We start from the raw sequence: 24,298 nt of genomic DNA, 5'->3' as shown, positions 1-24,298 counted from the left end.
CCAATATTATAGGTATAACTGATATCCTATGTCAGAGGCGATCTTCCAGATGGACCTTTACAGGCCTCAGCCATGTAGCTATAGATGTTGGCTCCCAACATGAGCCTGCTTTTAGACACTGTCTGCAATGTTCTATCTCATAAATATGTTAGCAGAAATAGTCACGATTTGGGGTGTTGACCTTCTTAGCCCAAGTGTCCACTCAAGACAGCACCAGAGATAATAAAATTGGCTTATTTGGTTGTCATCACATGAACCCGGGCTGTTTTCCTTCTTCTGCAGAACGCCTGCTCCCAGCTGCAGCCCTGCCCCAGCCCCCTTCCTGGATCTCAGCAGGACAGAGCTGAGGGTGAGCAGGTGTGGCTGGGGCACTCCTCCTTGTCTTCTGCTCTGCGCCCATCCTCAATCCCGGGCCAGGTATTGTTCTTCGGTCCAGGTTACCTTTTATTGGAAGCGTGTTTCTTTCCCAGGCTCCCATTGGCTGACCCACCTCAGAAGGAAGGCCAGGGCTGTGCAGCTCTAAGGCCTCCAGGGGTTTCTTGTGCTGCACAAGCAGGTAGCATCCTGTGCTTCCTCCTGCAGCTCAGTTTTTACTTGCCTAACTGAATCTTCTACCTGAATCCACCCCCTTACCTTAAACCACTTAAAGATTGTGCCCTGGTAGATGCTTAGAGGTAGAAATCCAAATTGCCAAAGCTTGGAGATGAGAATTGCTGAAGATTTCCCCAAGGGACATGAGTGGCTTTTACACAGAATGCTAGCCAGAGATACTTTTGATATTTCAGAGCAGTTGGTGGATGATTAATGGAACCAAGCAGTGGCTCCAGATAACAAGGATCCTTGGCAGATGTGGGTCAGTAAGTCAGATGGGGTATTATTAGGCCTCGCCTAGTGAGAGAGTCTCGGATAGGAAGCCTTCAGATTCCAATTAGAGTTTCATTTAGTGTCTCCACGTATACATTAAGCTCTACTTTGTCCTCTGTGTGAAGATGTATTTGATGATCCCCAGCAGCCCAGAGCTAATCCTGCCTGGGGGTTAATCCTGCAGTTTAATCTCCTGTTCATTTCTATCTGACTTGAGTGCTCAGGGTCCATCAGTCTCATCCATCATTTCCAGGTGAGGTAAAGCAAAGATTTAATGGGGGTGTGGGGTGTCTGCATTGCACTAGTTTCATTGTCCTTAAAAAATAACAACCTTTCTGATTTGAAAAAATAATGTTTATTAATTTTGACTATTTGATGGAATTTAGAAAACTATAAAGAAAAATATGAAGTCACTCAAAATTCTACTTCCCCACTGATAAGAATTGTTAGCATTTTAGTATATTTGCTCCCAAACATTTCCAAGACAAAAATATTTAATTTCGTTGAGATTATATTAAGTATATGTTTTTATCCTATATTTAACAGATTGATGTTTTATGAAAAATTCCCCATCATTAAAAATTTTTAGTAATCATAATTTTAATGGCTATTCAATCAAATTATATTAACTTTTCAGCGAAGATGAAAATCTACATGCCTAATGTTTTTCCTCCCAAGAACTTCACAGGACACACCCCTGTATACCCACCACTTACATTCTGGGTTAGTACTTCAACTATACTTGATTATCAGATGTCTGATTGTTTAGCCATCTATTTAGCTATTCACATATCTTATTTTTTGGTGGATTTGAAAATAAATTGTAGACACCAGCTCACTGTCTCCAAAATACACATAGTTAGCTAGTGCTCAATTTTTGTTTATACCTTTCTTAATTTATATCTACTGAAATGCATGTCTTAAGTTTGCATTTGCTGAGTTGACCACTATGCATGTAAAATTTTACCAGTGTGACAATGCACTCTGTCATTTAGAATGATATTCAAAGTCAAATTAGAGAGAGCTGTAGAGTACAATGGCAGATTATTATAAAACAGTATCAGCAGTAACTCAGAACTTTTTCACATGAGCTTTTCTTTGGACCAAAGTACTAAATATTTTTTCACATGATGTACATCTGAAGGAAATGAGTGGTGAATTTTTTGTGAAAAGAGGACAACGTTTTAATATATTATTTGTAAGATTTTACATCTTTGTTTTGCTTTCAAAGTACTTCTGACTCTTTTGCATTATTATTATTAGATTGGGAAATAATATATCTCTTGATGGACTGTTAGATTTCCTTCTAGTAGAGCAATAGGAGGCTAGGAGCAGATTATTTTTAAAGAACCATAACCTCGTCCTCGGTGTTCATAGGCAAATGGCATACATTTCTACTGATTTTCAACTATTTGAATGCCCAAGCAGCACTTACTGGTCACCTACTAAGTTGGTAGAGGCTTCTGAAATGTGGATTCTGACTTGGTATTTTCTTTTTTTTAAATTGGAATCTCTGTTGCCCAGGCTGGAATGCAGTGGCACATTTACAGCCACCGCAGCCTTGATGACCTGCTGGCCTCCGGCGATCCTTCCTCTTCAGCCTTTCAAGTAGTTGGAACTACAGGTCTGCGCCACCACACACAGTTGATTTTTTTTTTTTTAATGTATTGTAGAGATGAGGTCTCGCCAAGTTGCCCAGGCTGGTCTCGAACCCCTGGGTTCAGACAATCCTCTCACTTCCATCTCCCAAAGTGCTGGGATTATAGGCATGAGTCACTGTGTCTGGCCCTAATTTGGTATTTCATTCATAAGTGCCTGCATGTATATGTACATTCAGAGTTGGAATTCTTACAGTTTAGGGACAGATACTTTGTTTTTGATGCAGTCATTATTATGGTTTTGCAATGGTCATGAGTTTCCATTTTTCTTTGCATATTAATTATAACTGACAGTTTTACATTATCATTTTTAGTTTATTTTTATCAATGTGTTCTTTACCCAGGAAAAAGTAGAGCTTGATAGGGTGGGTGTGTGGGGGGTCTCTGTTCACCTCAGATGGGCCCAGTGACCCTGAGCTTGCACTTGGTGGCCTGGCTGTTGCCCCGTCAGCCCTGTTGTCTTTGGACTGGGAAACCCCAGCCATACTCTGGCTTCATGGCTGTACCCCCTCTTCAGCCAGTGTCTCAGTATAATTTCCTCCTCTTTTCTTCATTTACTTTGTGGTATTTTGTCTTCTAATAATAGTTTTCTGTCTTACTTTTCCAAATAAGGACTTCTGCTGTCTGCGCCTCAGATCCTTTCAGAAGTCCTTAGTGCCAACAGATATTATTTCATAGCCAGGAGGTACCTCGTGAATGTAGCAATTTGCAACCATTCCTATAAAGTCCTTTGTGCTCTTTTGCTGTAGAAAGGCCGAGATTTTTTTTTTGGATGAGAAAACTCAGCAATTTGGAGCTCAGAAACCTCAAAAACACAAGAAGGAAAACAGCCCAAAGTTAGGAGATTGAACTATGAGAACCCTGCAGGGTACCTCTGAGTATCAGGACTGTGACCAAGAATGCAGGCTTGGGGTTGGGCTTAGGTTGGTGCCCCATAGCCAAGTGTGAAGGATCTTGAAAGAGTACTTAACTGTTGATTGTGTTTTGGTTTTCTTGTCTGTCAACCAGTGATGATAATATGTGACTCTGGGGTCTGGTAAGAACAGAATTATTAAATACTCTATTGTCTTAGCTTGGCTGCTGTAACCACAGGCTGAGGGCTCAAACAACACACATTTATTTCTCACGGTTCTGGAGGCTACAGAATCCAAGATCAGGGTACTCGCATGGGTTCTGGTGAGAATCCTCTTCTCGGGGCTTGCAGAAATCTTCCTTCTTGCCAAGTCCTACCATGGGGGACAGAGGAAGCTCTGATGGCTCTTCCTCTTCTTATGAAGACACGAAACCTATCATGGGGGCGCCACCTTCATGCTCTCATCTAAACCTCATTACCTCCCAAAAACCTCACCTGAATGCTATCACATTGGGCATTAGAGCTTCAGCATATGAATCTTAGGGAAACACAAGATATCAGTCCATAACAGATGTGTAAAGGAAGAGTTCAGCATTGTGCCTGGCATGAGTTAGTACCCAAGCTGGCCGCTGTTGATATCACCACTATCCTGTTAACGGGCCAAGGATAAAGGGCTTCCCTTGCATTATGGCCATGGAAGGTTTTCCGTTAAATCTGAGTGATGATTTATGTTTTTGGGTCCTGTGCATAACTGCAGTGCAAGGTGCCTCAGCATGAAGGAAGCCAGTCTCCCTAGGAGCCATTAAAGGTATGACTGAAGAGGGGGAAAGGGAGGAGGCATCATCCGGCCAAGATCTGGTGCTTCTAGCCGAACAAGAAGCTAATGATTCTCATCCTTCACATCTCACAGCATTTCTTGTTTTTTTTTTTTTGAGTTGGAGTCTCACTCTGTCACCCAGACTGGAGTGCAGTGGCCGCTCCCGGCCACCGCAGCCTCGACCTGCTGGGCTCCGGCAATCCTTCCACCTCAGCTTTCCAAGTAGCTGGAACTACAGGCGCACGCTACCACACACAGCTCATTTTGATTTATTGTAGCGATGAGGTCTCGCCAAGTTGCCCCGGCGGGTCTCGAACCCGTGGGCTCAGGCAATCCACTCACCTCAGCCTCCCAAAGGTGTGGGATTACAGGCTGAGCCACCGAGCCCGCCTTCTCACAGCATTTCAATGAGACTTTCATATGGGTAAAGGAATCTTGATAACTTCTTACTGACAGGAAAAAGAAGGCCTCTGCATCTTCCTTTTCTTAATCTGATTTTATATCTCTACATGCTGTAAACCAGCCAGAAAAACCTATAGACTTTGTAAGTAATAAGAATCTGTAAGAATTCTGAAAATTATCAATCTATGTCTGTATCTTCTTTCCCATACTAACTCATAATTTTTTTAAAATTTAGACTTCCAAAGTCTGTCTCTGAAACACTTTAGCAATTGAGAGCTTTTCAGTTTCTCTGAAATTACTTGGAAGAAATTGTCTAACTTGAAAGAGGACACATTAAGAATTGACATGAAAGTCCAAATAATTGCCTGACTTCATTTTTATTTAATCATATTCAGTACTCAGCAAATGCATCAATCTTAGGTGAATTCAGTTTGGATTTGCAAACTTAATTTTTTTTTCTTTTCAATAGGAATATGGAGTTGATTTGCTGGCAGTTGACCAGACTAAAAAGAAAGAGTACAGTGACTCATGAGGCCAAGCCCCTGCTCTCATTTCAGTTTGTCTACATTTACCCATCTCCTTCATCATTCTATGGAAGAGACTCCCCACCAGACCTCCTAGTCATGCAAAGGAGTAAATGGGCACGAATAATGCTCACACAAATTGTCTTCTCAGGGTCCCCTCACCCAGGGTCCCCTCACCCAGGGTCGTTGGTGGCCAGTGAGGAGACTGTGGGGCTCTGTGCTGGAGGCATGGTGACCGTTCTGCACGGCTGCTTGGCACTGGGCCTGGGGACCATATGCCTGGAGACCTGTAGCACAGTGGGATACTTGGCCAGTTCCCCAACCCTCAGGGTCTTCCTGGTCTTTTCAACCAACTGTAGTTGGTTATACTTGAAGGATCAGCTAATAAAAATAATATCAGATTATGAGATGAGACCCAAGAAGTGGGTGCATAACTCCAGTGAATTGCCACTGCAATCCCACTTAGGAGATCAATGAAATTCTTTTCTCTGATATCTCTAAAATACAAGTTTTGATTTTCTGGCTTTTTTTTTTTTTTTTTAAAGGACATAGTCCTCACTGTAGACCATTTGGAGACTATGAAAAACCACAAAAAATATAATTAACATCATCCTTAATTTGATCACTATTAACACTTTGGTGTATACTGCTTCAGTCCATTTTCCTAACATACATATATGTTACATGCATTTATATTTTAGCCATTTTAAGAACACAAAATATACTTTGTAATCTACATTTTCCTTTTAATGTTTTGTGAGCTTTTCCTGTATTTTTAAAGAGTCTTCAAAAGCATCACTGCTAATCCTGAATTGTACCCCACATCTAAAAAAAAGATTGAAAAAAAAAAAAACCAAAAGCATCACTGTACCTAGAGATCTAGTATACAACATGAAGACTGTAGTTAGCAATATTGTATTGTATGCTGGTAATTTGTCAAGAGCATAGATTTAGGGACTTAGCACAAAAAATAAAAAATAAAGGTAACTGAGATGATGGGTATGTTAATTTGCTTAACTATAGTAATCACTATATATAGCCTATCAAGGTAAGTGTATCAAAGCTTCATGCTATACACCTTAAATATTTACATGAAATAAAAGGAAAAAAATAGTTATAATACTGCAGTAGTACTTCCTACCATAAAGGGTGCTGTGATGAGCATTCTTACCCATAAAGCTTGGCCCATGTCTCTGCATTTGTCCTTAGGGTGCATTCCCAGAGCTGGAATTACTACACCATGATGTATGCCTTTGTAAGGCAGAGTTGCCTCCTTGACTTGCTGCATGATTTCCATTTCCCACGCCCATTCATCTGAGCGGAGCTGCCTGTCTCTGTGGGCTCTTGCTAACACTGGGTGTCCTACTGTTCTTGAGTTTATAAATCTCTAAGTGAAAAAACCAATAGCTTGTTTTAATTACTAGTAACTGTGTTTACTGGCCATCTGTTTATTTTTTTATTAAGATAGTTTTCCTTTCGCTTGCAAGATATTACTCTTGTCTATCATGTGTTAGGAAGACTTTTTTTCCTAGTTTGTCATTTGCCTTTTCTTTTGATACATAAAAAATAGCTTAAAATCTTTCTAATCTTTTCTCTGGATGCCTCAGCTTTTGTTTCTGTGTTTATAAAGGTCATACCCCAAGAAAAAATAGAAATCATCTTTTTTTTCCTAGTTCTTTTATGATTTTTTGCATCTACATTTTTAATTTATCTAGGATTTATTTTGATGTGTAGTAGGGATCTCTTTTTAATCTCACAATTTTAATATAATTGCTTTACCAACATATACCACATAATTAATTCTTTATCACTAGTCTAAAACGTGTCCTGTATTGTTTGTTAAAATATTCTATATCCATGAATCTACTTCTGAGCTTTTTGTTTTGTTCCATTAATCTGTCTCTTCTTATACCGCACCAAACCACTGTATCGTATTTCTCTACCTAACAGTACAAACCTGCTGTCATTATTCTTCCTTTTCAGAGTGTTCTTGGCTACTTTCACCAATTCATTTTTCTAGATCAGAAGTCAGCAAACTTTTTCTGAAAAAGGCCAGACAGTAAATATTTTAGGCTTTGCAGATCATAATGGTTTGTCACTAATGCTCAAATCTGCCGGTGGAGTGCAAAGCAGCCACAGACAATAGTAAATGTGTCTGTATTCTAATTAAACTTCTTCTACAAAGCAGGCTGTGGGTTGATTTGTCCTGAGGGACATAGTTTGCCAACTCCTGTTATTGATGAATTTTGAATCGCTGTGTTGAGTCCTTTCATCTCTTACCACCCTCACAAACACATAAAAATCACACACACATGTACTTTTTGTATATGTATACGTACATATATGGTAATATTATGTACATATGTAGACTATATATGTGGGGAGAGAGACAGGAATCTGGTTAAATGACATCATACTTACATAATGGTTTGGGAGAAGCGGAACATCCTTACAAGGTCTTCCCCTCAGGCAGTATCGGGCATTATTTTATGTCGATCCCCAAAATCTTGTGGTTTCCTTCAAACAGGTCTTGCAAATGTCTGGTTAACTTTAGTCCTAGTTGCCATTGTGAGTGGGATCTGAAAGGGCTGGGGGGGAGTCCCACAACTCCCTGTCCTGTGATTTACTGGAAGGATCGTAAGACTTGGGGCCACAATTTACAGCTTATCAGCAATAGGAAAAGACACAGGATTCCACCCATGGGCTCTCTATCTTCACTCTCTCCCCAGCAACAAATGCAGCAACCCATAACTCTGCCTAGGTCTTAAGAAACTTTTGTGTCCACCTCTAGCTTGTATTTCACTTCTAGATATTTTGTTTTCTTTCTTCACATGCAGAATCTGTACTCTGTTCGTTGGGAGAAAGTAATGAAACCTGACGAACTGCAGGCTCTGCACTGCACTCGCTCGGGCCTTGAATGCTTTAGGTTAAAGCTAAGAAACAGGCTCTCTCCCTACATCTTTTTCGTAACTCTTCTCTGTAGTGAATCATCAGGAATGCTCATCTCACCCAGCTCATCTAAATAAATGAAACTCCTTAACTGAAGCGTGTGGAAAACCTTGTGGAAAATCTCATTATGGGTGGAAAAACTCAAGCCATTAAGACAAGCTTAACTTTACCTGTGGGAGGAGACTGATTCTCTTTGTAGTTTGACTCGCTTTACCAAAAAGACTGAAGGAAATAAAGCCACTTCTGCAGCTGGGGTCATCCCCCTTTGTCCACTATTGGAAGCCCCGCCCCATACCCCATGCTGACTCTGTGACCTTCTTCACCCCTTCACCCTGTGGGTCTTCTCTCAATTACCTATTCCCCCCCCAACCCCAGGCCTCCAGCCTCATAGAGGCAGAGGCAGCTAGCATTTTAATTGTTTAACCTAGAATTCCTCCAGTAAGTGGCAAGGCCTGGCTTTTTGACAGTGAGACATTTAGAATGTGAACGCTACTGGGTTAATGAACTTAAGTTCCAGCTGCGATAAAAATGACTTGTGTGAGAGCCTCTTTAGCAGCAGAGAAATAAAGACCAGCGCCAGGGCTCTCGGGGCACCTCAGAGGAGGTCGAGAAGGGCTGAGCTGGAGTTGCAGAGGGGAAGGCAGTGGGCACCGGGGAGAATTTCTTGCCGGCATCTGATTAGGGGCCTACAGGGCGTTGCTTCCCCACCTGCTTTCTTCCAGCTTTCCTCGGGATTAATTTAATCTTTTCAGATTAAGAGACCTTCAGATTCCTCCAGGAAGCTTCCTGCTCGTCTTCGCCATTTCTTTCTGTCTTCATGCTTTCCCTTAGCAACTGGCCTAGCTCCCTGTGAGTCTGTTGCAGGCATCCCTGGGCCCTTTTGTTCATACTCATGTTTGTATTTCAGACACACTGGCAGTTTCTTGCCTGGAGCCGGCAAAGTTACGCCTATCATATAAAAGTGGGCAGGGACCCCGCGCACTGAAAGACACAGCCGGCCACTTCCCGTGAATACATTTTGAACTCTGTAAGGTCTTTTAGAGCGAGGTCGAATCGTGAACCGGATTGGGTTTTTTGAGAATATGCAAGCTAGGTTAGGTGTTCTCCATAAACTAGGGCTGCTCTTCTCTCCCTTCCTGCCACTTTTTAGTCTGGCCACTCAGGAGACCCCAATTAATTTTGGTATCAACCCAAACAAAGCATATTTAGCAAGCCAAGCTAACTCCAGGATCATCATGGTATCTATTTCCAAAACTTCCTGCCCTTTTCCTCTTGCCTTTTCTCCACTGTTACAAATTATTACAGCCACCCTCCTTTTTTGTTAAACTGAATAATTGAGGAATAGCCCGAATACAATAATTAAAACTTAAAGCATCTTAGGATTCTAAGACTCCACCAGAATTATCTAACTGCATTTAAATGTCAATTCTAGGTTATTTCTTGATTCTACTGTGAAACAGCCTCCATCCACTGTGTGTCCTCATCCATGGGGAAGGTGTTTGCCTAGTGCTGGCTGTCACTTGTGACCCCTCAGTAACAGAGTGCTCCTTGGATCTATTTCAGAGTTCTCTAAAGAGAAGAGGCAGTCGGGAAATGTACAAAGAGAAGAAAACCTTTAACCAGGTAAGCTCAGAGGTTTTCATTCTGATGCTACATCTCCTGAAGAGGAAATCCCTTCATTTTGAATTTTCTCAGAAAGTGTTAGCTTTGCCTTTGAAACATTCACATAAATATTACCTGCCATAACATTTGGACTCATTCAAAACCTCCATGGGGTGATGTTTTCTTTCTAAACCCACAACTCCTTCCTTTTATTTCTCTCTTGCACTGATAAGCTAGTAATTTTTTTCAGGAAAGAGAAGAACAAACTGGTTTTGTGTGAAACAGAATTAGGTGTAGTTTGGGGCCTGGCAGTAGTCATAACTGGTAAAAGATGTTTTGGCCTTCAATGTCATCCACACAGTAAAATAATATAGCTACTATGGTGTTCATTAGTGGTTCATTCATAAGCCATTGTTTTGAGTATTTTTTTAATGTACAAGCTGAACAATGCCTTGAATTATCCTAACTGAAGTAAAATATTCTATCCTAAAAATGGTAAGAGCTTAGCCTTTCCTATGTACATGCGATGTGCTCTTCAGACCTTTCTTAGCATCTCTGAAAAGTTGTTTTACTGGATTCCTTTCTTTTTTTTAAATTGCTCTTGGTATTAGGTGTTGGAAAGCACAAAGTTGTTATTGGGATATCAGCTCACTGAACTCAGAGCAAGCAGTAATTAGAGAGACACAGTAAGGGTAACCAAGAAAGCTCAGAGGCCACGGTGTAGCCCTGTCCTTATGAACTCCTCTTAGAAGGATCCTGTCTGGTTTTTCCATTCTCCAAACTGACTGATCCCGAGTGCCATTCGAGGAGGGCGGGCCCAGTTTGAGCAGCAAGAGTACCAGATAGTAACTGTTCTCTTCCGCCCTCTCCACCCTCTTCCCCAACTCACTTGGAATCCGCTAATAACAGGGAAGTAACATCTGCCATCCCACTGCCAGGCACTTACACCCTCCTGGGCTGAGAGTGTTTCCAACTTGCTGGCTCTTGACCCAGGAAGATCTTTTTCTTAAAAGGGGGAGTTTCTGCCCCATTATGAAACGAACAGGTGGAATTGTATTCATCTGTGGGTAAAATGAGCCAAAAACAGGAGCAGGAGCTCTGCTCCTTGGGCACACATCAGAAATCCAGTCCTTGGGATATGTTGAGCTGCCCACTCAGCCTGCAGGATTATTGAGAAAGGAGTTTTTGTTCAGCAGAATGGTGGAACGGAGCACGTTGGGAACTGCAGGTCTGCAACCAAAACTCAAAGGAAGCTGGCGCCCCTGCGCAAGGTAGGCATGCGGGCAGTCAGCCACTCAGGATGCTGGCTGGACGGCTGACTTGCAAGCCAAAGAATATATACAGAGAGCGATATATTTCTATTGCTTGACAAGGCCTTTCCCGCTGGTGGTAATGGTGGTGGGCCCCGTGTGTGTCTCCCCTCCCGGCCTTGCTTGCCTTCTCTGCCTGCAACAGGAATTGCATCATATGGAAAAGTCTGATTTAATCTGCTTCTTAGTGCATTCCTGGAGCTATCTGAAGCCAGAGCTTGATATCTTTAAGTTTAGGAGCCAGCCTAGACCCCTCCTCTAGAGTTTTGGCAGAATTTTAGAAAGTCTATTCTTATAAGATGGGTATCCAGTCTCCTGCTGTTTGAGCTGAGGTTGTGATTCCCCATCTTATTAGGAGTGGCTTCCCCCACTCAGAACCGACTGAGCTCAACTTCCCTGGGGCCTCCCCTCTCCTGCACACGGCCCCTCGCAGGCGCAGTGGTCCCTGTTCCGGCCACCTCCACCTTACAGAGGAAATCTGACCCCTTCATTTAATACACACTCTCCCTTGGCTTTAAGAATTTTCTTTCAAAAGCTGCATTCATCTTGGTGGCAGGCCTAGCAGTGCATGCATGGGTGTTCAGTCAAAATGACAGCATGCTTTAATCATATTTTAGAATTCCTGGTGTTTTGTATAGTTTCTTTCTGAAGACATTTGGGATATTTTATCAATCCTCAAGTAATCTGTATATCAGTACTCATTAGGATTTGTCTTGGAATCTTGCTGCTTCAACTGACCTGGGTTTAGGCCCAAGGAGATGGAAGAGAATTTTTCTGGCTATAGTCAGACTTGTAGGGGATGATGGATGGAGGGGAAAGGTGTGAGGTTCAAGGTTTCCAGAAATCAAGGTAATTTGAGGGATTGTCTACCTGCATAAGGGGTAAATAAGCACTTAGAACCTTAAGAGTGTTTCAAAACCCTTCTCAGAGACCTTACCTCCCGCCCCCAATTTCTTAGTTCAGTTTGTGGGGGAAGACCCTCAGGAGAGATTGCCTGGGTCCCTGGTGCAGACTAGTATGAGATGAAAGCTTCCTGAACTGTGCAGGCAATTCTGCCCCTCATCTGCGCCTCTCTGGCCTGGCCTCCTCCATATCAAGGCCTCACCAGCTACAAGTTTCCATGGAAGTAGAGTTAGGACACTGGTCACGACAGGCGGCCCTGCCCATTTCTTGATCTGGCCCAGTCTTGAGTCCCAGGCTTGAGGTGGCAGAGGGTGAGCTGAGTTTCCCTGTAGCTGGATGACATTCTCTTTGATGACCTTTGCTGCCACGGTTCTCTCCGCTTCAGAGGTGGAGATGGGATTGCTTGGGCGATTTTGGACACCGGTTAATGATGGACTGAGGGCACTCCCCTGTCTTCCAGTCCCAGGCTTTTTTTTTTTTTAGTTCGAGTCTTAATCTATGGCCCAGGCTGGAGTGCAGTGACCGCTCCCAGCCACCGCAGCCTCGACCTGCTGGGCTCCGGCGATCCTTCCACCTCAGCTTTCCAAGTAGCTAGAACTACAGGCGTGCACTATCACGCCCAGCTAATTTTTTGATTTATTGTAGAGATGAGGTCTCGCCAAGTTGCCCAGGTGGCTCTCGAACCCACAGGCTCAGGCAACTCACTCACCTCAGCCTCCCAAAGCATGGGATTACAGGCTGAGCCACGGAGCCCGGCTCAGTCCCAGGCTTTTAACTTCTAAACTAATTCATTTGCAAAATATTTATATTGTCTTAATTGATACATAATTTAGCTTAAACACCATTCCTTCATGTGAACAACAAAGACCTGTGTATTTGGATTTCTTGTAAATCTATGTTTAACAAAAATTGAAAGAGTGCTTTTGTTTGTTCTACTTTTGAAAATTCTAGGAAGCTGGAGTTGTTTAAAGGTAACATGCCAATTTCTGGTACATAGTAGGTATTCAATATTTATTGAAAAAATGAACAAGTAAACAAGCATGCTTTTCCTTTCGTTTTAGGATTAAACACAATGTATGTCTTGTATAGCCCTTTAAAAAACAAATGTCATTACATCAGCAGTGATGATGAAATGTTTTGCTCGGTAGTTGTGAGTGGAGCAGACAATCTTACTTCAAGTTAGTCACAGAAACGCTTTTTATGTCTGCCTGGCCAAACCCCAACCAAATCCTTAATGTGATAAGTTCTCAGAACTCAAAGACCATATGACATTTACACATTATTTTTCTAATGCACAAAGAGAAAAAGAACGCAGTTACTGACTCCTTTCTCCAATATTAGTTGTGTTTCAGACAAAGAAGAAAGTTAATTTCAGAGAGTTAGAGTGTGGTGATTTATCATATACAAACCACTTTGCTGTACATTATTTCATTTGACCTTCATAATGACCTTGTGGTTGGGTGAGCACATTGCTTTAGACATAAATAGACAGGTTCACCAGGGCTCTGTGATTAGACCAGGTCTCCTGGACAGTAGAAGGAGCAAAGCCAGGGCTCTGGGCAGCATGTTTGACCCCAAGTCCAGCAGTACTGGTTTTTTTTGGGGGGGGGGTTGTTGTTCTTTTAATTTGGGCTCTCACTCTGTCAACCAGGCTTAGAATACAGTGGCATGATCACAGCTACTATAGCCAGCCTCCACCTACTGAGCTCAGGCGATCCTTCCGCCTCAGCCTTTCAAGTAGCTAGGACTACAGGTGTGTACCACCACACCTGGCTAGTTTTATTTATTTATTGTAAAGACAAGGTCTTGCCATGTTGCCTAGGCTGGTCTTGAACTCCCAGGCTCAGGCAATTCTCTCGCCTCTGCCTCCCAAAGTGCAAGAATTACAGGCATGAGCCATTTCACCTGGCCAGGATGGTTTTATCCTTGGCTGAGCAATTGACAGTGGATATTTCATCCCTCTGAGGGTGCACAGAAAGCGCCAGGGTGTGCTTGTCCATGTGGCACTGGCTGCACACTTGGCTGTGGGTTTTTCCTTGAGTCTTCCTTGTTCCCTGAGTATAAAAGCTGCGTCATAAGCACAGATGATCTGGAAGAGTTAATTCTCCCTCAGCGGGTTGACTTGTTCCAGGGATTGGTTAACAGGACTGGAGAGCAGTTTGATAAATCTCCCTCTGCTGGGGCTGATGGGATTTGACTCCCATGGAGCTACTGACAGTTTCTCAGTGTAATGGGGGAAGTCTTTGCTGAAACCTTTTGGAACTTCTGATAGCCAGTCAATCATGAAATCGGTCATTTTTCCCATTCGCTGAATGTGAATAGTAAAACATTTGTGTAAGACCAAAACGGAGAGTTCAAATAGCTTCAAAGCATGGAGACCATCCCTGCAAAGTAGAGGTGACTTACCAGTTGATCTAAAAAGTGACTTCTTGACCTCAAACAAGTAGTGCAGGCTGTGAGCACTGTGAGTAGTTTCAGGGACCTTCCAGAACACTCTGGTATCCCGATGAGGACCACTTCTCAGGTTTTGAAACACTTGACTCTATCCAACACAATTCCTTACCTCAGTTCTCTGAGTTTATGAAAGAAAGTAAATGTAAGCAAAGGCCCTGAATTTGCACTTGCATGGTGAAAGCCTGTGAGTAGCCAGGTGTCCAGGTTTGCAGTAATCAGTGTATACCAACTGTCTGAGCTTGGTACTGACTCGGCAAGCACCTGGACTTGCAAAGCACCCTCAAGCTCGTCACCTCATTTTTTTTGTCATCATGTCATTCTTGTGGGATATTGGGGCTGGGGAGACCAGTAGGATGGGAGGCGAATTGCCCTGTCTCTGGCACTGCCGTAAACCAAAGAAAAGCTGGGCTCTGATTTGGGTGGCCTGACCTCCCCATCATAGACAGATCTTGCAGATTGCTGGCCACTTTGAATAAGAGCGGTCTGCATGGTGAAGGAAGTGAGTGTGGCTGGGTGGATGCAGCCCCCGAGCCCTGTCTGCCTGCACCAGGCCTTGGTGAGGGGGTTCTGCTGTCTCCCTTACTCGTGCAGGTGAGTAACCAGATCAGATTTACAAAGGTGAGGGGTTGCACATTACTGATGGGTATTAGATGCCATTTCATTTTCTCCTTCTTTACTCTTAACTTGTATGATGCTTTTCATGTGCACGTGTTTTTCCAAACTAATTTTTTTGGTTTCTTTTGTTTCGATGGCAAAGCAACAAACCGAAGGCCTTTCCCAGACCCCCTCCACAAAGCCCCTGGTCTCACCTCTGCTTTGTCTTGGCTGTTTCTCCGTGTATCTCAACAGCACTGACAGAAGGATCGGTGTTTGGTGTTTGTGTGTGTTTTGGGGGCGAGGTGTGAGGGGAATCATCAAAAACATGAACATTTGGTATTTTCAAATAACCCTTCTCCTGGGCTGTTCTCTCCTGGCAGGATGACAGTGCCGACTTGAAGTGCCAGCTCCAGTTTGCCAAAGAGGAAGCCTCCCTGATGCGCAAGAAGATGGCCAAACTTGGAAGGGAGAAAGACGAGCTGGAGCAGGAGCTCCAGAAGTATAAGTCCCTCTATGGGGACGTGGACAGCCCCCTGCCCATGGGGGAAGCAGGCGGGCCTCCCAGCACCCGGGAGGCAGAGCTGAAGCTGCGGCTAAAGCTGGTGGAGGAGGAAGCCAACATCTTGGGCCGGAAGATTGTGGAGCTGGAGGTGGAGAACCGCGGTCTCAAGGCGGAGATGGAGGACATGCGGGGCCAACTCGAGCGAGAGGGGCCGGGTCGGGACCACACACCCAGTATTCCTACCTCACCCTTTGGTGACTCTCTGGAGTCCTCCCTGGAGCTGCGCCGCCACCTGCAGTTTGTGGAAGAGGAAGCGGAGCTGCTCCGGAGGTCCATCTCCGAGATTGAAGACCACAACCGGCAGCTGACACACGAGCTGAGCAAGTTCAAGTTTGAGCCTCACCAGGAGCCGGGGTGGCTTGGGGATGGGGCCCCCCTGCAGGAGGAGCTCAAGTCGGCCAGGTTGCAGATCAGCGAGCTGAGCGGGAAGGTCCTGAAGCTGCAGCACGAGAACCGGATGCTGCTGTCCAATGTCCAGCGCTGCGACCTGGCCGCTCACCTGGGGCTGCACGCACCAAGTCCCCGGGACAGCGACGCCGAGAGTGATGTGGGCAAGAAGGAGAGTGACGGGGAGGAGGGCCGCCTGTCCCAGCCCAAGCGGGAAGGGCCTGTCGGCGGGGAGAGTGACTCGGAGGAGATGTTTGAGAAGACGTCGGGCTTCGGGAGCGGAAAGCCATCAGAGGCCAGCGAGCCATGCCCCACGGAGCTCCTGAGGGCACGGGAGGACTCCGAGTGCCTGGTGACCATAAAGCATGAGGCCCAGCGGCTCGAGCGGACCATGGAGCGCCTTATCATGGACACTGATGGTTTCCTCCTTGATTCGGGGCTGCAGGGCAGCGGAGCGGCCTCCCCGGGGCCTGGAGTCCAGGGCGAGGGGGAGCTGAGTGAGGGAGGCCAGCACGACCCCCACCTGCTGGGGACCATCAACGCCAAGATGAAGGCTTTCAGGAAAGAGCTGCAGGCCTTCCTGGAGCAGGTGAACCGGATTGGGGATGGCTTGTCTCCCTTGCCCCACCTCACAGAGTCTTCCAGCTTCCTCTCCACCGTGACCTCCGTGTCCCGGGACTCCCCCATCGGGAACCTGGGGAAGGAGCTGGGCCCGGACTTGCAGGTAAGGGGGCTCGTGGCTTCGCCTCCCTGCTCCGTCTTGCTCTTCCTCCTTCTCGCTGGCATTGCTGCACTCGGGCTCATGCTGCTCACGGCTGCTTGGTTATGATTTCAAACCTGCATTGTACTAAAGCCTCGAGGGTCCACCAGACCTTTTCTATTTGTTGAGTTCCTTTTTTTTTTAAGTTCTCTTGTATTTCCCTGTTTCTTTTTCCTCTCTTGTTTTTCACTGTGCCGCTGCTCGTGGTCTAGAGGCCCTCTCATGACACAAGGCTAAGTCCAGTGGGAGCAGTAGGGATCGACGCAATCCGTCCTTGCTCCTTTCTCAGTGTATCCAACAACCAGCTACCCCGATGAAGAACAATGAGGAGTTTGAGCAAAGTACAAACTCATGACACAGTCAGGATAATGAGCAGACTCGCTCACAAGTGCGCGCGGCCCTGCTTGGGTTTGCTACCAGAGGGACACAGTACAGTCTGAAAGGCCCTAGGCAGCCCAGGCCCCCAACTCCCGCTGGAAGATCAGCCAGAATGAGGCGAGGAGCTCAATTCTGGGAGAAGGATGGTTTTGATGGAAAAGTTCGCTGCCGGCTCGCTCCTGCCGCCCTCCCCAGCCGAGGTGAGGCGGAGCGGAGTAGCCTTCTGAGGACTGCTTTCCTCTGCCTCGCCTTGGGTGCATGGTCCAGCTGCCGCCCTGGATTATGGCTTTTGCTGCTCGACCCACAAGTAAGGAAGGAAGAGCCTTGTTTTCCGTTTCCTTCATGGGTAGTGTGCTTGCGATTGAGTTCTGGACTCATGCGTCCCCATTGCATGCGCCTCATAACCAATGTTGTGCATCCCCCCTTCTCTCTTTGCTTTTCAGATGTGTCAGCCCACCCTTTTGCTCATCCTCATTTCGGGTCTGTTCTCTTCACTCTTATGCCACTGTCTTTAAGTTGGTGTTTCTATTCATGCTTTTCTTTGGTAGTTTTTTCAGTTGTCTCCCTCACCCATTTTTGTTTTCTTTATCCTCCCACTTCACCTCCCCCTGCCCTTTGTTTTTTGTTTAAAATTTAAAAAACAAAACAAAACAAAACAAATCCCTCCCATGCACCTAACAGTCCAAACTGAGAGAGCAGCTGGAGTGGCAGCTTGGTCCAACCCGAGGGGATGAGCGGGAGAGCCTGCGCCTGCGAGCCACACGGGAGCTGCACCGCTGCGCCGATGGGGACGCCGGGAGCCATGGACCCGGAGGCCAGAGCTGCTTTAACTTGGAGGTCAGCGAGCTAGCAGGCAACCCACTCCCACCCTCCTTTTGCTATGTGACTGGCTGTGTCAAGTTTCCTACCTGGGACAAGGTCTTAAGGGAACATGGCAGGAAGAGGTGGAAGTAGGTGAAACTGAGCTGGCATCAAAATCCATTGCATGGCACTAGAACAGAAGGATGTGTACAGGTGCATGCAGGTGAATCGTCACACGTGTCAGACAGAAGTCAGCTCATCAGAGGCACTGGCCCCCTCTTCTGTTTCCCCAAGCCCTGGTGGCACCTGGAGGTAGGGCTGATAATGTGAGTGTGCTGTAGTTTCTTGCCTAGTAGCAGAGAAAGTTGGGATGAAAATCAAGCACAATCATTTCTAGTCTGAAGGAAACTCTCCTTAGGGTTTCCCTTTTCAGTTCTTCATTGCCTGTGTCTCATGGGACTGTCCCACAGTCTCTGATGACACTATTCTGGCTGGTTGGCAGAATCAGGGAGGTCCACTCCTGACCCATGGCATCCTCAGCAGTCTCTGTTGCCATGGTAACACCATGTACTCAAAATTCCTGCTACCACAAGGACCTGCACAGTTGAGACAGTTGTCAGCAGTCCTGTAAGAGTGAACGCTTTTAGATGCAAGCCATTCCACCCAGGGCAGAAAGATGAGTATTCCCAAGAAGCAAGCCCTGGCGCTAATCCTGCTGGTCAAGGCAGATTTTGGCAGGGCTAGAACACGTATTCATTAGGGAAGGACTTGTCCAAGATACTGATGGAGTTCTTAATTTCTCAGTGATGTCATCTTTTAGCTCTGAGGCATGGAGTGGCGCCATAGGGCAGGGGTGAGGGAGAGGTGGGAACTGCCATAACTGAGAGCAGACAGAAGCTCACTCAGCTGAAAAGCTCATCATTTGATTAGGACATGAATTGAGCAGAGGCGCACAGGTTGGGGCAGTGCCGGAGCTGCTGTGACTTGGACAGGCTGCTGGTCCCATTGTCAGAGACAGGTACAGTAGGGCTGCCACCTTACCCACATGAGTTCAGTATCTCCAGTTTGGGGGTACCCCCTTGTCTTGTAACAGAGTACGTCACATCTGTACCTTTGGGACTGGGCACACAGTCACATGAAACCCGCCTCTAGAAAACTTAAATAAAAACAAAACAAGTTTTCAGAAGCATCCTGGGTAATCTCACCAAGCTTATGTTACCTGGGCGGAGGCCAGGGCCACCTGAGAAGATGTCATCCAGGTCCCTGCCCCAGAGAGAAGTGGACATGGAGTTAGACATATATTATAGCATATCAGTTTCAGTGTGTTCTCATTGCAAAAGCACAAGATGTCCCTAGGTATTATACTAAAAGTAGAACAAAACAGGCAAATATTTGGGGAACTCCCATTTTCCCCTCAGATGGGGCAACTTAGGGCCGTAGGACTCCAGGGAACTTTCACAGGAAGCATCTTATTAGTCCGGGCTACATACAGGGCCTTCCTCTGAGAATGCTGGTTGACGGGCAGTAGCAAACTCAAAATCATTTTAAATGGCTTGAGTGATGGTGTCTATCTCCAGGATGGAAACCTGAGGAAGACACGTTTCCCAGCCTTCAGTTACCATGACACCACAAGCTATTTCTAACAGGACTGTTGTGCTGCACTGGAATTGACCCTGGCCTGGGCATCAGGACCCCATGGCTCTCCCTCAGCTGTGTCCATTACTAGCTAGCTTTACTAGGCAAGTCTCTGGGTCTCTGTTTTCTCATCTGTAGAATGGGAGAAACAATATTGCCCTGCCTGCCTCATGAGCTGCTTCTCAGCTCAAAGGAGCTGTTGAATGAGGAAGTACCTTAAAAAGTGCCAGATGCTATACTGATGTAAAGTATGATATATACCAGAGAGGGTGATGTGTTTTGCCATTGAAGCCTGCTAGGAGGGAAGGGGTGTCACAGTTTCCCTTTCTTATGAACCACTGACTATTTTCAGAACCACAACTCTAGCAGTACAGGGCAGCCCTCTTCCCTTTGATGGCCAGAGTACAAGAACTGCACTTCCTTTCCAGGGCCCTCCATCCTTCAAGGTAGCCACATATAAACCATGTGCAGTTAGACTCTGGAAGTGTCAAAGAGCTTCCTCCTCCTGGATTCTTCCTTGTCTTTATTGCTGGAGCAATGACAAGTTACCACATACACGAATGTACTGCCTAGCTTCAGAAATCAGCAGTGATTTTGGAGGGGGAAAAATACTTAGTTGGATCAAACTGAATGTTGAGGGACAATAACTCTCCATAGGAGAGATTAGTAGGTTCTTGGTGCCATAGGGTGACTGAACAATATAGGATCACTAAACAGTATAGCTGAGAAGAAAATGACAGATCTTTAGATGAATTCATTCCTTGAATGAGAAAAATGAGCCCCAAGAAATGAAGGGGCTTGCCTGTAAGCCCTCACCCTGTTGGCAGAAATGAACCCACAGCAGCTGCCTCACGCAGGGAGCTCTCAGCACTGACCCCTAGGTGTGTTTCTAAACACAGTCACTAACTGGCAGCTGACTGTATGAATGGCCATGCTGCCACAGGATGGTTCTTTTACACGTCTGTATAGCTTCCTTGAATTTTGTATACTTTAACAAGAAGTAAAGAACTCCATAGTGAAATGCCAGGGGAAATAGTGTTAATAAGGAGTTAAATATGCTTTATTCTGATGTTTTTGTTCACGAAGGCATTTCACACAGAAGAGAAAACTCAGTTATGCTGCAAACACATTCTATTTAAAATTTTTTTAAAAAATAAGACATATTTTGGAATCACTTTGAAACTTCCATAGTGTTTCCTGATATCAGAGGAGTCGAATGTAGATCCCTGCGTCGGGAGAAGCTGTTCTGACCCTGGTGTGGATGTCACTCTGACAGCCTCGTTAGTTTGATCTTTGAATATGACATTGTGTTAAAGAACTGTACAATGGACAATTCTAGGGAGCAGAATGCTGAAAAGCCTTTTAATGAGAACATCCCTGAATTCACTGTGAACAAATGCTTTCCTATGAGGCTATAATAGAAACAGTACACAAAGCTCCTGTTAAGTCAGCCGCCCCACCAGAGAAGCTGCAGTGTTGAAGACTCACACAGACCTGGCAGAGTAACAAGGGAAGAAACAACATGGACACCTTCATCCAGATGAGGCTAAAGATGGAGCTGGGTATCTAGCCTACAGCTTCCTTTGCTCCCTCTTTACCCTGTTCTTTAAAGGGGAGCAATGGGCAACCCCCTCAGGTCCCCTCCTGCTTTGGGAGCTTTTTTGCACTCTCAATAAATCCTGCTTTCTTTAAAAAAAAAAAAAAAAAAAAAGAGCAATGACAATTAAATTAAATAACCACTAATTTTGTCCTTAAGCCAACTATTACCATATGTCTGTGAATCCCCCTCAGCTCTTTGTCCTTAGCTCTTCAGGGTGTGGGAAGGGGGGCTGACAGGACAACTAGTACCTGTGGCATGAAGGAAGAAACGACTTTCTGAATTTAAGCAATTTTTAAAAAGAGTCAATTTCTCAAGTTTCATGAATGAAATGCCTTTTACATTTTTTGGCTTAGGAGTTTTTATATTGGAAGAAGAAGAAAGGAGATAGGCTATTATTTTGAAGACTGGGATATTACAGCCAGGTTTAAATGATGGCTACCAGCAGCCACAGCATAAACACAAGAAAACACATTCCTACCTATTACACATTTCAGCAGATTACATATCTGGGTGGTGGTGGAGGCCTGCTGCTTGGATGCCACCATTCGCTAAACCTGAAAAAGGGGGTGTCTCCAAGCCCAGCAGCATTCTTAGAAACAGCCAGAGCAAACTCAAGTTGAAACCCACCAACACCCACTAACTCATTAGTGCAACCACACAAAAATTAACTGTTAGACAAAAACAAAAAGACTTCAGAAGGACAGATATTCCTGTTGCTTGTTCATCTCAGTAGATATTAGCAAGATTCTCACACTGTGCACTGGACTCTTCCCTGACTTGAAGCATTTTCATCAAATCTGCTGAGAGATTGACATTTGTTGAGAGAGAGCAATGTATAGAACATGGCTTGGAATGTGTGAGGCGCCTTAAAAATAGTTCTGAATGAGAAGTAGCTGAGCAGGAACACTGGTCAGATTTCAGATCTAAACGGGACCAAGCCTATGCCCGGAGGATTGAGTTTCTGGGTCAGAAATCTCAAAGAGCTCTTCTCCGTAGCTCCCTCCTGTTACCCTTTAATCAACGAAACACACAGAGCATTTGTGATCCCTTATGCTTCGGCTGTGAGATACCAGCCACTATAAAATTATATGGAGTTTAATGTCAAGTATTTGTACACATGTGTTGGCCTCACAGGCCGCTTCTGAATGGAGTGGCAGCAAAACAGGCTAGGACCAAATGGAACTCACCGGAAAATAAAGTCAGGGTAACGGAGGTAGAATAGGGTTCTGATAAGTGAGTAGCATCACTAGGCATGATAGTGACTGTAATGAAAAGCACTCTTTTTTGTTTGTTGATTAAGATAGTGAAATTATCTTCCTAGGTGTAGAAAGTATATGCTGCTTTCTCTAGGTGTTGAAATCAGCAGTGCAAATTAGTGCGGGACACAACTTTTGTCGGGGAGGATATGGGCAGGGGCTCTCAGAACACTGATGCAAGGAGGGTGGTTGTGATGTCAAGACTGATGTCTCAGCCTTAAAAAACAAGTGAGGGTGGTATTTGTTTAGATAAAAGACCTTAATAGGGAGATCAAGATGAATGTGTTTGATGTATAGTCAGAATCTTTGGTAAATGAACAAGGGATGGTTTTGAGAATCAAACCTTTGGGAATTGGGTGATAAAGAGAAGTATTTATTTTTCTAGTTTATGTGTCATGTGAAAACTTTCTCCAAGTGTATGTGACTGTATGTAGTTGTGTGGCAGTGGAACAATTTCAGACTGAAACTTTCCCATAGCATGTTTGTATTTTGTTCTTTGTAACACTGGAGTGACGTTGGCATCCCAGCTAAGAGTTTTAATATCCCATGAGTAAAAAGGGACAATAAAGAAAAATGAAACTTCTAGTAGGTCAGGAGGGTCTAAAAGTTTTTGCAGTTGACCAGTGCAACTGTCTATGCATACAGTGCTGCAGCCACTGCAGGTGAATCAGATGCCCCAGATGGACAAGCTCAGAGGCCCTCCTCTTCTGTGATCCTTCACAGGTGTGGTCCCAAGAGAGGAGCATATTTTTAATCTGATGATGCCAAATCACAAAGCTCATATTTTGTTTAGAATAAAAGTGGTTTACATATGTATTGTTTAAGGTTAAAACCAAACTAGTTTAATGTAACCTATAGAAATAAAGTCAATCCATCTTTGCTTTTCTTAAATGATACACGTGATTAGGACATCTGTTTTGCCATCTAATGATACAGAGCTCTTGGTTAGTATCTAATGTGTTAACCTAGAGAGAATTTCTTCATTTTAAATATATAGAGAAATGTATAACTGGAAAGTAAAGGTGGCAGCAGAGGAGCCTAGGTGTCCTGGGAACGGTGCTGTACAAAATACCTGAGATGCAGGAGGAAGGCCCGAGGGCAGGTGTGGCCTCTGTGTTTACTGCTGAGTCCCCAGTGCTTTAGACAATGCCTAGTACTGAAGGTGCTCAATATACTTATTGACTAAAATAGTGCATACAATATAAAATATCCTCTAAAATATATAGCTGAATTCTCAGGAAAGTTAGGGAAATCTTTAAGGAGTGGAATTCATTTCAGAATTGAGAACCAGAGCACTATCTGTGGCCTTTAGGTGGGTGAATCATTGCCAGAACTGGTAACCAGGAGCCTTGGTTTCAATAGCTCCATGGGCACAGGAGGTAGGGCCAGGGCTTGGGCCCAACACTGGCAGGGAAAGAGACAACCAAACAGGAGAAACATCTGCCTATTGGTCCCAGGGTGGCAAGGGAGGAGGCAACAACAGCACTTGTCCCCCCAGCATGGGCTCTGAGTTAGGAGGAGAAGGGCTACACCGGCCCTCACCCAGGGACATGCTTTGATTGGTGTTGCCTTTTTGGTACAGGAATCCCCAAGGAAAGAGATTTATGTTCTGTTGCCTGCTTTAGCAGGAATCCAATCTGGAGATACATATCCTCAACCCAGATCACATAGGAGATCCGTAGATAACTGCCCCTTGAAGATGAACACATAATGCAAAATTCAATCACACAAGCCATCAGACATGGCCAATAGCAGGATTCAGCTCTTAAGACCTTCAGATAATATAATTATCAGATGGACATTGTAAAACAAGTGTGTTCAAAATTATTAAAGGCAAGCACACAGGAGAAAAGAGTAAGCGTCATCGTAAAAGACCAAATGTCTTAAAAATAATAAATAGACCTTTTAGAAATGAAAAATTAGCCGGGCTCGGTGGCTCAGCCTGTAATCCCATGCCTTTGGGAGGCTGAGGTGAGTGGATTGCCA

The 24,298-nt window shown here is 44.7% G+C and overlaps 1 protein-coding gene across 2 annotated transcripts in view; it reads left to right on the top strand.

Annotated features, from left to right (window-relative positions):
• Positions 1-24,298, top strand: part of MTCL1 (microtubule crosslinking factor 1) — a 132,035-nt gene that overhangs the window by 68,597 nt on the left and 39,140 nt on the right. For both annotated transcript variants that reach the window (XM_021707995.1, XM_021707994.1), the window contains exons 4-6: positions 9,631-9,690; positions 15,314-16,606; positions 17,702-17,857. In XM_021707995.1, coding sequence (XP_021563670.1) covers positions 9,631-9,690; positions 15,314-16,606; positions 17,702-17,857 — 1,509 coding nt within the window. The remainder of the gene's footprint in view (positions 1-9,630; positions 9,691-15,313; positions 16,607-17,701; positions 17,858-24,298) is intronic.

Source organism: Carlito syrichta, unplaced genomic scaffold, assembly GCF_000164805.1.
Source record: "Carlito syrichta isolate Samal-C Ts95f unplaced genomic scaffold, Tarsius_syrichta-2.0.1 Scaffold130373, whole genome shotgun sequence".
NCBI lineage: Eukaryota > Metazoa > Chordata > Mammalia > Primates > Tarsiidae > Carlito > Carlito syrichta.
The sequence above is the reverse complement of the archived record's forward strand: the minus strand, read 5'-3'. Positions and strand labels throughout refer to the sequence as shown.